The sequence below is a fragment of the Haliotis asinina genome, chromosome 10 (assembly GCF_037392515.1).
Source record: "Haliotis asinina isolate JCU_RB_2024 chromosome 10, JCU_Hal_asi_v2, whole genome shotgun sequence".
Taxonomy (NCBI): Eukaryota; Metazoa; Mollusca; class Gastropoda; order Lepetellida; family Haliotidae; genus Haliotis; species Haliotis asinina.
The window spans coordinates 1,066,512-1,082,504 of record NC_090289.1 but is presented as its reverse complement, the minus strand read 5'-3'; the positions used below and the strand labels follow the sequence as shown (position 1 = coordinate 1,082,504).

At 43.6% G+C, this 15,993-nt stretch overlaps 1 protein-coding gene across 2 annotated transcripts in view; it reads right to left on the bottom strand.

Annotated features, from left to right (window-relative positions):
* Positions 1 to 15,993, bottom strand: part of LOC137297807 (homeobox protein Mohawk-like) — a 64,913-nt gene that overhangs the window by 15,891 nt on the left and 33,029 nt on the right. For both annotated transcript variants that reach the window (XM_067829761.1, XM_067829762.1), the window contains exon 2: positions 1,448 to 1,770. In XM_067829761.1, coding sequence (XP_067685862.1) covers positions 1,448 to 1,770 — 323 coding nt within the window. The remainder of the gene's footprint in view (positions 1 to 1,447; positions 1,771 to 15,993) is intronic.

The following is a 15,993-nucleotide window of genomic DNA, read 5'->3' as shown; positions in this document are numbered from 1 at the left end:
AAATATGCTTAACACGTGAGGTAGGATGGAGTAATGAAAAACCATCGCATGCACGTGATTGTAAACATGTGCTGGAGCAATAATGTGAAGCCGTGGTTCGTTGTTTACGACAACACTCATCGAGTCCTGTTATGAGAGAGTGGTCTGTAAATAAATAGATCTTAACTAGACAATCCAGTGTTTAACACCATGGGCATCGATCTAACGACTGAGATACAGTGAGATGCAGCAGAAAATGGATACCCGGTGGGATAGGTCGCTATCAGCCTTCTAGGGCCTTACAGGCAGCGTGGGTTATCCGGGGCGATAGTAAGATGGCGTGAAGACAGCATCTATACCACATCCTCCCAGTGAGCCATCTAACAAACACAACAGCGATGTACACCCGACAGACGGCGGACACTGAGGCCGGTAAGGAAGAGCGGTGAATCAGCATGGAGTCATCCAAAATGGTGACCTTTCTAAAGATCTGAATTTAGGGTTTTGGTTTCAGAAAAAGAGAATTCTTGGATGTCTCATGACACGGCAGGTTCAGCTGCATAGGCTGTGTAGATTTAGAGTAGATGTACACGGGGAAGGTGTAGGTCAAACACTAACTCAAATTATGCCAAAAGTATGACGAATAGGTCGTTTTGCACACTACACACATGTAGTTCTTTCTTATCGATATAAACAAATGACTATAGTTGAAATGTTAATAAACCAAATCCGATTTGATGAGGACCATAGTGAAAGCCCAGTGTCTTAGGACTGATACTTTTGGAAAAAAGGTCGACCATATTCAACAACGGAGGCAATGAATGCAGACGACTTGCCTTTCTGTCACGTGAACTGAAACAGCATGACACCACCTGGCCCGTGGTATCTTCAACGTTTGACATCTTGTCTCATACTCACTGTGGATGACTTTGTGACCAACATGTCCAACCAGGATCCGGCACACACAATAAGTCCAATAACTGACCAAGACGTGACGACCAATACACCATTTGGAACACGTGATCCTAACATCGTCAAAATATATTGTGTGGAACACCGTTACGGATACATCGTCAAAATATACTGTACGGAACCCCGCTACGGTTACATTTCTTCAATAAGTAGCATATTTAGAGGCTGGTTTGATGAATTGGAACTGTTTTTATGGGTAGAAATCTTCTTCGTTGCAGTCGAAACATCGCATCTGTTGTAATACAGAAGCTGACTATCCTGACTATCTAAGAAAACGTTGTCAACATATAAGTACTTTGTCAGAACCGCTGGGGAATAATGTGTGATCTCGAACTTTATGGCGGCCCATCAGAACCAATCCCGTATTGTATGGAATCCTCTTAGGAATACGATACCAATTCATACTGAATGACGGTCCGCCAAGAAACACCATCGCAGCAAAGGGTACCCGATAGGAAAATATCGTTTCTTTTCAAAATTCAGAAGAATGACTTACCTTCGTCATCGGAGTCCCATATTGAGTCATCTGAGGAGACGCTAAAGAGTTCAGCATTGCCCACAACGCACGTGTTATACAGCTTTATCCGGGCTGACCACGTCAGGTTCGGGGCTCGGACGGTGTTCTTCAGTCGCCGCCTCGCATTAGCGAACCAATTAGAAACCTGAATTAAGGTCATGTGACTGCCGGCAGCCAACGCGACCTTCTCTGATTTTGAGGGGTAGGGGTTATCCCTGTGTTGGTACAACCACTGCTTGAGAGGACGTGCCATGTCTTGCAGCGTCTGTCGTTTGTGGCGAATCTTCTCTGGGATGAGCCGCCTGGAAGATACAATAGAAACATGAATATGTTGTCGATATATTACAACCATACATATCAAATCAATTTACCCAATTTACCCCAGTCATATATGTAGTTAGTGGTGAGGAATACATCATACAACAGTTTCCTGTATTTCGATATCTCCTCAACTGGCAAGAGAATTGCTATACCACTCTCTGTTATTCCTATTTTTGATTTTGAATGGTAACGGCTAATTACGTCGCTTTCTTCATAGTAGAGGGTCCATATCTTCATATGTTTCGTTGCCCTAGATGTCAGCGGGCTTGTTTACGCCTCTCGAGTTTCAGATATAACAAGGGTTTGCCACTAATGTGGCAATGTCCCCCGCCGCTAAAGAAGACTGTAATATTTATAACATATTCAGTATTTTCACATTTTGGTCACATACAAGATGCGTGAAATGACTGGTATCTGAATAATCACACAATGTAGTCTGTCAGCAAAACTGAAGACAATGGTTGTAGTGTTTTAGGAGATATCGCGTGAACAAGAGTTTGAAAAAAAAACACAAAGTGTCGTGTCACACTGAAAAAAAGGTCGAGAAGACAAGATCAAGATCACCCAAATCAACTGGTGCCATAGTGTAGGCTGTCACCAAATTTGAAGATATTAGGTACAACAGTTTTTTGAGATATTGCTTTAACAAGAGTCGTGGTGACCTTGAAAATGAGATTAAGGTCACAAATATTATCAACTGGTGTCTGTGTAATCCCCAACTGTAGGCTGTCACTACATTTGAACATATTAACAAGAATTGGGACGTACGGACGGATGTACGTGTAAAGACGTGAGGATCAAACAATCCACTGTCTGTATGTCCATGTCCGCCTTCCATGATGGTTCTAAGCAGATACGCACACAGTTGGCTGACATAGTAATTAATTGAACGGTGCCCGCCTTAATGAAACACACACAGCAGCTCACGTGATCATATTGAATCAAACATAGACCGTACTGGCTACCTTCTCAACACCGACGTACTGACAGTGACGAGGCAGTGACTGCGAGAGAAATGAGCATTCTTGTACCAATTACTGACACCCAGGCATTCATTCGAACCACAGAGGACAACACAAACACCCAATTCGGAATACAGAGGACAACTCAAACACTTCACTAGAGCCACTAATGCCTACACAACCGCCCTAATAGAGCTATTGATGCATACACAGACACCTCACTAGAGCCACTGATGCCTACACAACCACCTCACTAGAGCTATTGATTTCTTTTTAGAAACCTCACTAGAGCCACTTATGCCTACACAACCACCTCACTAGAGCTACTGATGTCTAAGCAGAGACCTAAATAGAGCCACTAATGCCTACACAACCACCTCACTAGAGCTAATGATTTCTTTACACAGTCCTCACTAGAGCCACCGATGCCTACACAACCACCTCACTAGAGCTATTGATGCCTACACAGGCACCTCACTAGAGCCACTGATGCCTACACAGGCACCTCACTAGAGCTATTGATGCCTACACAGGCACCTCACTAGAGCCACTAATGCCTACACAGACACCTCACTAGAGCCACTAATACCTACACAACTACCTCACTAGAGCTATCGGTGTCTATACAGACACCTCACTAGAGCCACCCAGAAGCCAAACTTGGACCACTAACCATCTTCTAGAAGTCAAACGTGGAAAACTCACCATCACCTAGAAGCAACACTTGGACCACTCACCATCACCCAGAAGTCAATTAACTTGGACCACTCAACATCAGTCAGAAGCCAAACTTGGACCATCACCCAGAATTCAAACTTGACCACTAACCACCACATGTTTCATTCAGACGTTCATTCAGATACCTGTCGAGGACCACAAACTAGAATCAGTGATATCCGGTTCCAGTAACTCCAGCCTGTCGTAAAAAGCGATTAATAGGCCGGGTGAGGGTAGGTGACCAGGCTAGGAGACCAGGCTAGGTGACCAAGTCAGGTGACCAGGGTAGAAGACCAGGTTGATGCATGACATAGCATCCCAGTTTCGTACTTAGGCAAACATGTCTGGATAGTCTGGTTCAGACGCGATGATATTACAGACCACGTCATGTGGTTGGGACGTTACTGAAAGCGGTGTTTGACAGCAAAGAAACAGGTGAAAACAACCCCATACCTCACCCCAGTAGGACAATAGCATAACATAGTTCTGGTGTCATTCAGTCACCAAGGTACTCAGAATATTTAAGGTTTGTGGCAACCGGCTGTGTGACAGCACAAGTGTAGACCCGACTCAACCGCCACTCCAGTTGCTCCATAGAGTGCATACAAAGCAAAAACTCCAAGAGGTGGTTGTTCAGTCACTCTCTCACTTCGCAGCTAACAAGGACACAGTTGATTGTACTGACAAGTCGTTTTCACTTTGATCTCATACAAAACTTACTCTCAAGAGTCTCTCGAGTGCGGCCCGCTGCTCGTGTCGTGTGTGATCAAATAATGTCACAACTCAATCATGGAAGTATGACGTCACGAAGCATGAAGTGGTTTAGAGTGATGAGATCAAGGGAGGGGTCTGGGGTGGAGGTTCCAGGAGGGTCAGGCAGAGGGCAGGATCAAAGCGGGATCTGTCGTGAAGATCAAACAGACCCTCCGATCTAGTGATCACATAAAAAGACGATGGCGTAGTATTCGCGCGAAATTCATTCAGTTAAACCAACTTGAAATGACCCCGCTACAAATAACACATCAATTTAAGTTAGATGTGTGAGTATTATGTACTTGTTGGTTTTGGAACACATAACTTCATAAATCTCAAGTCACGAAGAACGACGAAGCAGAACACTGTGGCAACAGCATCTTCAACGCTCCCCTGAGTGCACATTTCGATGAGAACCTGTTGCAATAAGGTTGCCTCACTCTCATCATACAGGCACCGCGCATACAGGCCTCGACAGGATCCTAAGAACGACAAAATATGGTGATTCCAGCAGGCACCGTCAAAACCCAGCAACACTTTTTAGGACCTTGTCCCTAGCTGGTGTCATCTAACCACCACAGGAACATAATACGCCACGATCACGAGCTTCAAACAGGCTAAATACGCCATCACGTGGCTCAAACAGGCATATAACGCAACATTACGTGCTTCACACAGGCAAATAATACGCCATCACCACGTGCTTCCAACAGAACAATATGCGACAATCACGTGCTTGAAACAGGCACATAACACCCCATCAGTGCTTTAGACAGGCATGCAATACGCCATTATCACGTGCTTCAAACATGCACATAATACGACGCTATCAGACACGTTTCAAGCACGTGATTGTGGCACCTGATTGGTTAACACTTTTGTGTACAAAACACACTCCAGTTTTTTCAACCACGCAAAGTTGTAGTTTGCATAATTAACCAATCAGATTGCCGGAGGTCCCAAAGCCCGTCGCTGACGACGCAGTTTTGTATACTTCCGGCACAGCAACTCAGTCTTTAGCGATTTAATAAAAAAAAAACAAAACAAGTGCATCCCCTCGAAAGGCCTGTGTATTGGCCTCCCACACACATCGGAAACGTGGACAGAAGCATTTGATACTTTTAAAATACGATATATTCAATGACGAGTGCGTAATTGTCCGGTTTTCGATCACGTCGCCCTGATTTGGTGATCACCTTTACAGGTTATAGAGTAAGGGTGTTGGATAGTAAACCGGGACTTACTTTATCGATTTTCGGACCCGCGGTGGGCGCCTGTGCACAGAAGCTTTAACACGCCGGGACAATTTTTTCTTCATTTCACAACGGTACAACGGCACCATCAGACACAGAAGCTCTAAATATTAAACCTTTAAGGGGAACACAGCAGCGCCAGGACATTTTTTCTTTATTTCCCAGTGGTACAACTCTTTACACTCAACTCAACTCAACTAAAGCCCTGTATCAGCTTAGCATGACCCCCTTCACAAGCGTCCCCCAACCCACACCCTGTCTCAGCATAGCATACCCCCTTCACAAATCTCCCAGCCTACACCCTACTTCAACATGGCATGACCCCACCTTCATAAGAGTCTCCCAACCCACAACCTGCTTCACATCCTGCTTTGGCATTCACATTGTACACGCAACTCCATTAAAGTCACCATCACCCCCACTAGCCATAAATTATGAACGGCCCCTTAGGTCTCTGCTAATCCACATATCTTGATTTTTAGTACTGATGTTCTTTAGAAGCAGTTTAACGGGCAGACACCTACTACTGAGAACGCTGGCACGTGTACAGAGAGTTGTTTTGGGGAAAGATTGCAATGGGTGATACAAACATACGTTCATTTTGTGTGTTTACATGGTACATTTCTAACGAATAACGATCCTAATCTCCATTCACTGCCCAGATGGAAGCTGAATCCCCACAGATGTCTACATACATTGTGCACCTTCAACGAACGCACTTCTGCCCCCGTGTCTATTTCCCCCTCATCTGCACGACACGCTCATACTTATGCAGAGAGAACCGTGCACCGAGTTATCTCATCAACTAGCCAGCTGACATTTCCTCCGTGATTCACTGTAGCATCAGACTACGTGAACTGGGCGTCTCTTTCTTCCGGAGAGAGGGCTCCAAACTTTAACCTCTGACCTCTATTTTTCCATGTGAAATACACACGCAACATGTGATCACTAAATTAGCTAGAGAAACCGATATAGTACAGCCTGTGACTTCGTCCTGAAACCATGTCAAAGCATACACGAAAAACAAGCCCACTTGTTGTCTGGAATATGACAATCATACATAATAACGCAGGCTCAAAGAGAACTCATTGCCCAATAATCCTGGTGCAAGTATGACACTGTTGAATCGGTGGGGCGTATGTGACAAAACATGCGTGCGTGCGTGCGTGCGTGTATGTGTGTGTAGGACTTACAAGACACAGTTTATATAATTAAGTCATGCAATTGACACGTACACGTACAGCGCATCCGTTGCCCTGATATATCAATAATATGGTTCAAGCTAGTGCACGCAATATTTCGGGGTTTTAGATAGGCTCATTTACTGGATCACTGATTGATTGCCATCCTGAACGTCCCCCAAATAGTTTTCAAATTCGGTAATACCATGGAAGAATGTGCCATTGGCATATATTACATTATGAAAAATGCCCGATTCCCGTCCGTTGCTTTCTGGTATACCCGGCGCACATATGTTTGAATAATGGCCAGGAAGATCCATTGAGGTGGCCAACCGAAGACACCCCTGGGGATACATGAGTTTGAGTGTCACCTTCACTCGCGGCAAGGACGACTGTGTATTAAAACATCATTAATCATTTCTGAAACCACAAACTTAAAAATCCCTCGAGTCTGGCCTCCGGTACAGACAGAAGAGTCAGGCAGGGGTGCAGATAGAAAAGGATATTCTGTGTGAACCGCGGTGTAAGCTGTTAGTGCTAAAACCTTGTCATCCTATTCACAATTCACTTTCTGCAACCCCTTCCTGCGTTCTGTAATGCCGCGTTGACCACTGTCCACAAAATCATGACATTCTGAATGGACCTGATAATCCTTAAAATTTAACGTCTCCGAAATCGAATCCAAGAGGACAAATACCATAGCTACTTAACTATCCATCCCAGGTTATTGTTCTGGAGGTGTGGAGACAGCATGATTTTTTTTTAAAAAATAGGGTTTAGTAAAACCAGACGAAAAATTGTTCCTTTCTAACATTTTTTAAAGTTAAGAAAGTTGAAAGTTTATAACTAAACAATTGGGCATATAACGTCGTCATCAACGAACACAACGCCACTACAGTAGCATCATGTGGTCGGTACCGCTGACTCAGCAGCCGTGGATGCTGTTGATGTCTCAATGAGCTCTGTAGTGCTGTAATGAGCGATGTTGATGACGTAACTTCAGCTATGAGACTAGCATGCTGGGTGCACTTGCACTTCGTAGAAAACGATAAGGTGTGGCTGCAAAGACCGTCAAAGATGATTTCGGTAGATTAACGAGAAATCAATGGTTATACATAGACTGCGACTAGACTGGAGTGCACATAATGTGTCTCCTCTTGAAAGCCTGTCCCTATTTTCATTATGTTTTACTTGGCTGGGAGAGCTTGCACAGGAACGTGGAGCTGAAGTACATCTGAAAGAAGACTGTTAGACATAGCCGAAGGATTAAACACCACTGCAGACAGATCGATAATCAATATATCGCCTGTCCATACAGCAGACTTGTCGATAATCAGTATATCGCCTGGCAATATTGCAGACAGGTCGATAATCAATATATCGACTGGTATTACTGCAAACAGGTCAATAATTCAAATGCTACCTGGCATAAAATGTAAGATTTGTTTTAAGGGTCGGTGAGCAATGACCCAGCATGGCATGACAGTTCAAAAACGAATTGTGTATGTTTTGTGTATGACTCGACGGATGAACTATGATGTAGTGACGTAGGTCTCCAAGTCTGAACCGCAGATGCTACTGAGTGTGGTAATACTCCACCTGCTTCCCATGGGGGCCATTGCACGACATCATGGCGGATGTTGCTGATAGCACACTGAGTAATGGACACAGTCGCTGTACTGATAAGCTATACCGCAAATTTTAGATAGACAATATGGTAGATATCATTAACTATTTAAAAGTTTTACCGATGGCTCCCCTCAAACAAAGGTACATGACACGTAGAAAACACTTATCAGCATGCTGACGACTTTAAGGTAATATCCGTCTGAAGTGAGCCAGCGAAACACACATGCCCTTCTATAAGTCTATGCATCGTAGTCTTTGATAGAGATATTATCAAGACTGACATTCTAGACAACTAGACTACGTCCCGTCTTGAAGTTGCGAGTCGTGGGGCTGTTGCAGTGTCGTTGCATCGCCCCGCGAGAAGCGGCTGGAACACGCAACACTAAAAGTACGTCTTGCCATGGCTCTCCAGAGAACGCGATAGACAAACACCAAAGGGAAAAGAACATCTAAAGAAACCGTGTACTTATAATGGTAAACGTGAAGCTGGCGCTACGTTTCATTTCTTGATTTATTTACAAAACCAGGGTCTAGAAAACAGACAATCGCTTAGTAATTACATCCCTTCTACGCCATACAACGTCCATCAAATAGCGTCGTTTATACGTCTTCCGCATTAAACGCTGTAGGAAATAAATAAGGCAAGATTTCAACCAAAGAGTTCAATAGACCTATCGAGTTCATACGACAGTCATCAGCATGAATTAACCGTCATCTCGGGTCTGAAATCTATTAACAAACATGATCGCCTTTCAGCAAGAGCGATCACGTAGTTGACTGTGTCTTCACAGGTGATGTGGTCGTCCACGGTGACGTGCCACAAAGTTAAAACCTTAATCCGGGAGATCTTAATAACATCCATTATCCGTATTCAAATTCTAAATTTACCAGGTTGCCCAAACTGGGGTTTCATTGCCCGATTAAAGGCTTAGTGGGTATCAAGGTTGTCTAGTGCCGGACTGAGTGTACTTCTTAGTTGACTGGGGGATTGTTGGGCCGTCATTCGAACAGGAAGGTACAAAATAGCCACTGCAGGCAGCTTAATTGCGTAAATATCAGGTCTCGGTGTCGTAACGGTGTCGTACGTGACATGGCAGTTACTATGTCAGTATTTCTAATACAGTCCGCTGTGAGAAGTCCACATTTCTGTTTGACTTCATTTGCCTGTGAGGCGTGGATCCTTACTTAATTAGGTATATTCCACGCTGTTTTGTCGGAGGTTGTGTAGCCAAGTGGTGAAAGTGTTCGCTCGTCACGCCGAAGACCCGTGTTCAGTTCCACACACGAGTACAGTGTGTGAAGTCCATTTCTTTCGTCCCTCGTCGTGAAATTGCTGGAATATTGCTAAAGGCGCGTAAAACTCACTCACTCACTCACTCAGTCATGCTATTTTGTTTCGGTGCCCAGCCTTTACTGCCATAATTATCGTATACTGTTAACGGAATGGGACTCGAGATGTACAGAACTTGCGGTACGTGGCGTGTACGTCCAAACCATTCAGCTAGTATTCTTGTTGGTGTGAATGGATGTAGGCTCAAGTCAAGTTGAGGATGGTTTCACTACTGATCAATGAACTGTAGACTGCGGCTGAATCCCTTCTGTCAGTGATTGACTGAGCTGGTGACCGTATAAGAGAAAGCTCAACGTTTACATATTTCATAAACCCTATACTAACAACTAGTCTCTGAAATGAACACATTATACAGAATAATAGTTTACATGAAAAGAAATAGAATATAATGAAAAGCAGCCCTGAGACTTTCTTCATTTTCGGAAGCTGTGTCGACTTGCCTCATTTTCTACACTTGCGTGGACATTCTTGGATATATAGTATTCCCAGAAATTATTGAGAATCATGTTGCGTCATGTAACTCATTACGTTTATTAACTTCTGGCGTTTTACTTACATAAACATGTTAAAACATCATCCTTTTACAGTCTCAGTCTTGTTTTAGTACTTTGTTAGACCTCGCTCAGCAATGCATGCCTGAATACGCCTAGGCACACTACCCATCAAAGTTTGTAGGTAATCGTGTGACAGGGTATCCCAATATTGGACCACCTCGGCCTTCATATCTTCAATATTTCTCAGTCCCTTTTGGTTTATTCTGTAATTCATGACTCCCCACACATTCTCAATTGGGTTTAGGTCTGGGCTGTAACTGGGCCAGTCTAAAACTTGAACATTTTCGCCCGACAACCACTGTTTTGTATAGCGCGCAGTGTGTTTTGGGTCATAATCATGCTGGAAAATCCAATCATCTTCATACAATGTTTGTGCTGTTGAAGGTGACCATTTAGAATGTCAACGTATCTTTTTTTGTCAAGTTTCCCGTGAAAACACACAATGGCGTCACTCCGCGAGCCGATATACCACCCCACATGTGAAACCTCGGGCTATGTTTTGGTCGCTGGTAGATAGGTTTCACAGTATCTTTGGTCCAAATTTTCACACAATTAGGGAAAAGCCAAACAGAACTTTCATCCGAAAAGAAAACATTATCCCAATCTTGATTTTCATGAGCCCGACACCAGTCTAAAAGTTTTTCCTTTTGTGCATCTTTCATCAACGGCGAGGGAATTCCACGTTTTTTCACCCAATTAAGTCTCTGTAATTCCTGCCTAACTGCTTCATTGCATACCTGAGGACTTCCTCTGCTAATCATTTCATTTCTGATGTTCTCAACACTTTTCAATTTGCTCCTACTCACAATCTGCCCAAGTCTTCGGCGATCCACAACACTGAATTTCCTAGGCCAACCTGCCCCTGCTTTGTGCTCTATCCCGGTTCCTGTTTGAATATTCTTCAAAGGTTTGTATACTGTAGACAGAGGAATACCAAGTCTACAAGCTAACACTTTAGCATCAGCCTCACCCTTTCAAAATCATCTAGAATGAGCTTTCTTTTCTCTCTTGCTGTAAATTCTGCCATGTCAACACAGGAAGCCGTCTGCTCAGACAAGGGAGATAACTCTTGACGTAATGAGCTGCCTTCTAAGCCTTCAAGAGTTGTCTCCCTTATTTAGTATGCTTAGTGCATAGTGAAAGCCCTTTTTCCAATCTTAGCATCATTAGAAAAAAAAACAAAGATTTTCTCAATAATTTCTGGGAACACTGTATTTGCTTCAGGGTCTGTATGGCAGACTTGTGAGACCCTGGTGCATGTGGGTATGAGGATCACTAACTGTGGTGATGGGATTCTCCACAGGGACCTATGGCATATCAGACCGCTTGATCGTGTTCCCTAAGTTGACACGTTACTTGATTTAAGTATGGATGATGTCCCAACATAACGACGATATGTGCAAGAACTCGTACTGAAATATTTACTGACGAGAGATGTTAAGAAAAGGAAAGACACGCACCGTGACCTCACAGGAGTAACAGATTCAAACTTTGACGGAAACAACACTGACTAATTCCTCACGGCGCCTGGTCTCTGTCCACGTGTGACTCACACAGTCGATACTAAAACACGAAGGTACAATGACCTCACCACGACTGATACCACGCCAGACTATCTAGGATGTGTAATCACGAAGGGATGAGATTTAAAAGATCTCTATCAACAGATTCACTGATTAAAATTCCGCGGGTAGAGCAGTGTGACTGCCAACACCTCGACCGGTAAGGTTCAGCATAATCACAGTTGCCGTATGACGCGAACAGCGTACCAAGTACACGTCCCCGCCCAAAGGAAAGCCACGATTAACCTGTCAATTTGGGCTCTAGTTGAATCCTCGTTTACCATTAAATGCCCCGAAGAGAAGACGTCCCTTTGACCAATGCTGTGGATAACTGCAGCTCCATCTATCTCACTTGACGCCGTACAGCTGACGAATGGCCTAGCAAATACAATTACGTCGTGGTAGGGGGTGGTACAGGGATTTTTCAAAATGAAACTGTAGTTAATCACAAAACTCAAGCCCTTGTTCTACAGAAAAGGATTTGAAAGTCACTGGGGGATTTATTTGGGTTGTATTTATGCGTATTTAATCATAGTGTTGTACTAAAATAGTAAATCCGCGTTACACCAACCCGAACCTGATCATGTGGTAAACCAGAAGATGACGAGGGTCTTAAAGGCACTTATGTATAAACATTCACAAAGCTACTCTTCGTTAACACCTTCCTCTCTATATATTCCGTCACACGAAATTTGATTTTAGACAATATCCATAATGACGGTAGCATTGGCAGGAATATTGTTCAGTTAAAACATCATTCAAAAATTTCCTCGCTTTCCTTCAAAATAATTTTAAAATGTCAATTTCAATTCAAAGTGTTGCATATACAAAGGTGAAAATGTGTTGTTTGATTTGCATGGTAGCAATGCATAACGGGCGTATCCGCACCACACCATGCAACACGTGGTCTAGCTCGCACAATATTATACAATTCCAGTTCAGCAGTCTAAATGACATTTATAAAGCTGCTGAACGTTTATGTCAATATTTAATATGTTGTTATACCGGTTTGAGGGACTATCTTATGGACGTCAGCGTATCCTCGACACCTATCAGCTTGATACGTTGCTTGCTGACTCTTGGGAGACGCTGAAAGTGTCCAAGTTGATGGGTCATGATTATGAACGCGGCGCCACTCTTTGTCAAGAGTGATAAACACGTGATCGAAACACATAACAAGCGGTCTTGGTGTATTTCGGGTTCAAAGATCACGACACTGACAGAATTATTAACATTCTTGTTGATAAGCCGGCGTCCCCATACACTGAGCTCATGCGGGTACTGAGGGTGGGTGGGTGGTAGGGAGGGAGGAGTCCGCTCTGTCTCTAAACCGTCTGAGCGGCGGCAGATATTGGAGAACTGCAGCAGTATTGTGTAAAAGGCCTGTTGTCTGGGCTGGTCATGACGGGCATGCTTTCGCTAGTTTTAAGTGATGAGAAAAATAGCATTTTCACGTACTCTCCGTGACAGGTTATTGTTGTCGACTTTTCCCTCCAGCGTACAGAATAAAGTAAAATGCAAGTCATCAGGATTATCTTGATGAATAGTAGCACTGTCGCATGAGGCGCATTACGCGGCCACTGTAGTGTATGATGGCCATCGCGGCCAACGTCGGCAATTACATACTTTGATGCACAGCGTTATTTGAAACTGTCCGTGACGACACATTAATGCTACCAGTACAATGTGCAGCGTAAGATTTTTTTCTAATGTGGAGCAAACTGCTCGGCTATCACCTCGAGTCCCAATACACTGCGGAGAAGACAAGCTCCTTACAAGCACATGATCCGCAGTGACTGCAATCACACGCACCAGCTAGTTCTTTGTTGACTGGGATTAAATAACGTGGACTCCTCAAGCCCTTGATACAGCTGGCTCGCGCTGGACGTCGGTCAAGGTCACGTGGCACCTGATCTTTCCCGCCATAGTTTTAAACTCCGGCCGTTTGCAATCGATGTTTATCAGGTTGATCCCTTCAAGAACCAGAGTCGAGACTGTTAGCTTTAGAATAGACTTGTTCCAAGGCTGTACTGAATACCAAAGAGACATGTCTTGATAAGAGGTCACTACGCCAGTCTCTTATTTACAAGTATACTTTTAGAAATTATCATTTGTACTAAATACTGAAGATTACCTTAGCGACTTGTGCAAATTTAGAGTTAAAAGTCCTAGTGCCGCTTCATCCGATGTTCTGTGAAGAAGGCAGCAGAATCTGTCCATAGAATGGCGTACTGGTGGAAGTGGGTGTGAAATAAAGCACTGCACTGAAGTCAAGTTTACAACGTGTCGTTCAGGGTGTTGACGTTTAACATGACGGTTGAGACACATTTGAAATCGTTCCTGATCGTGGGTGGGGCTTTCAGTTTCAAGTGTTGATGTGATGGCAGAAGGTCGCACGGGATTAATAGCAGATAATCATCGAACACGCATAAACGTAAGCTAAATATCGGGCAACGCTGAAATATATTCTTTACGTATTTTGTAAACACTGGTAGACAGAAACATGCAGATTGTATTTGACTTCTAGAAAAATGGCATTGTCAAACCTAAATTAGTTAACAAAATATATAAGGAATGATTACGGCATTCCTCGCCAAATAGAATTAATTCACAAATGTTCCCCAGTCGTCTGTAGAAATAGCATATTTTAAGTTGATGCGTGCATGTCCACCAACTTATAACCCGAGCGTGTCACGCCCTGCTCCACGGTGTGCCATGTACACGGACTGGCCTCGCCGGTGGTTGTAAGTATGGACAGATGGGGCCGGGGATAGTCTAGTCTGGGCAGCTTGATTCATGTTTTTACCGTAACGTATATGACCTATTGACCACAACTCCTTGTTAACAAGGAGTTTCATGGTGTTCTACATGAAACCGTGATCATTACAGAGGCACAAGACACATGAACAGTTTGTACAAAGCATCGTTAATTTACATCTATCGCAAACTATTCAAACCACCATACATGAATGTGTATGACGTGTACATGTCACCATGTATTAATGTGTATGACGTGTACATGCCACCATGTATTAACGTGTATGACGTGTACATGCCACCATGTATTAACGTGTATGACGTGTACATGCAACCATGTATTAACGTGTATTGACGTGCACATGCCACCATGTATTAACGTGTATGACAATCAGCACAGACCACCATGCATTAACGTGTACGACAACGTGTACAGACCATCATGCATTAACGTGTACGACAACGTGTACAGACCATCATGCATTAACGTGTATGACAACGTGCACAGACCATCATGCATTAACGTGTATGACAATGAGCACAGACCACCATGTATTAACGTGTATGACAACGTGCACAGACCACCATGAATTAACGTGTATGACAACGTGCACAGACCACCATGTATTAACGTGTATGACAATGAGCACAGACCACCATGCAATAACGTGTGTGACAACAGTTGCAGACCATTGTTCGTTAATCATTTACCTGAACTACTTGTCACAATCTTATCTGGAGACCACGATGTGTGTGATATTGCCTCCTTGTTCTCTGGGAAACTGACGAACAATGACTTAACGCACCAGTGCTTCCAAGCTATGCCAAATATGCATTTTCCAGAGCATTTCAATAACTAGAAAATGCATTTAACATTCGTGTTACTAAAAACCTATAAACAACGAACACACGCACGAACATACGCACGAACACGTACACGTACACGGACACGCACACGCACACGCACACGCACACTGATGATGAGCGTGTCATGTCAGGACAAGCGAGGTTATTTGAAATCTATGAGATGTATATACATATATAGTGTAAATACAGTTGGTATGAGTGCTGTCTGCGCAAATGGACAGGTGTAACTGAGGAGCTGACAAGCAGGTACAACCTGGATGAGGAAACAACTGAAATACAGCCGCCCACAGTAGAAGTGGCTTGCAGCCCGAGGCTGAACAAACATTTTGTTATAATTTATACTTTTATTAGTTTTCTAGTTTACCGCGCTATATAACCTGCTGCTACAAAGTTATACACCATATCTGGGATCCTAAATAGAGTCACCATTATAAGCCATTGAGATACCATGGTTGAGATCCGAGATGAATATATCACTTCTGAGAACCGTTTTCAGAGATACCAAGTTTAGGGGTGGGATTAAGGTATTGTGTGAGTAGTTTGATGTCTGCAACGTTATTGTCTTGTTGAGGGCAAGGGCTGCAGTGAAATCAGTATTACAGCAGCTAGTTGAAGGGC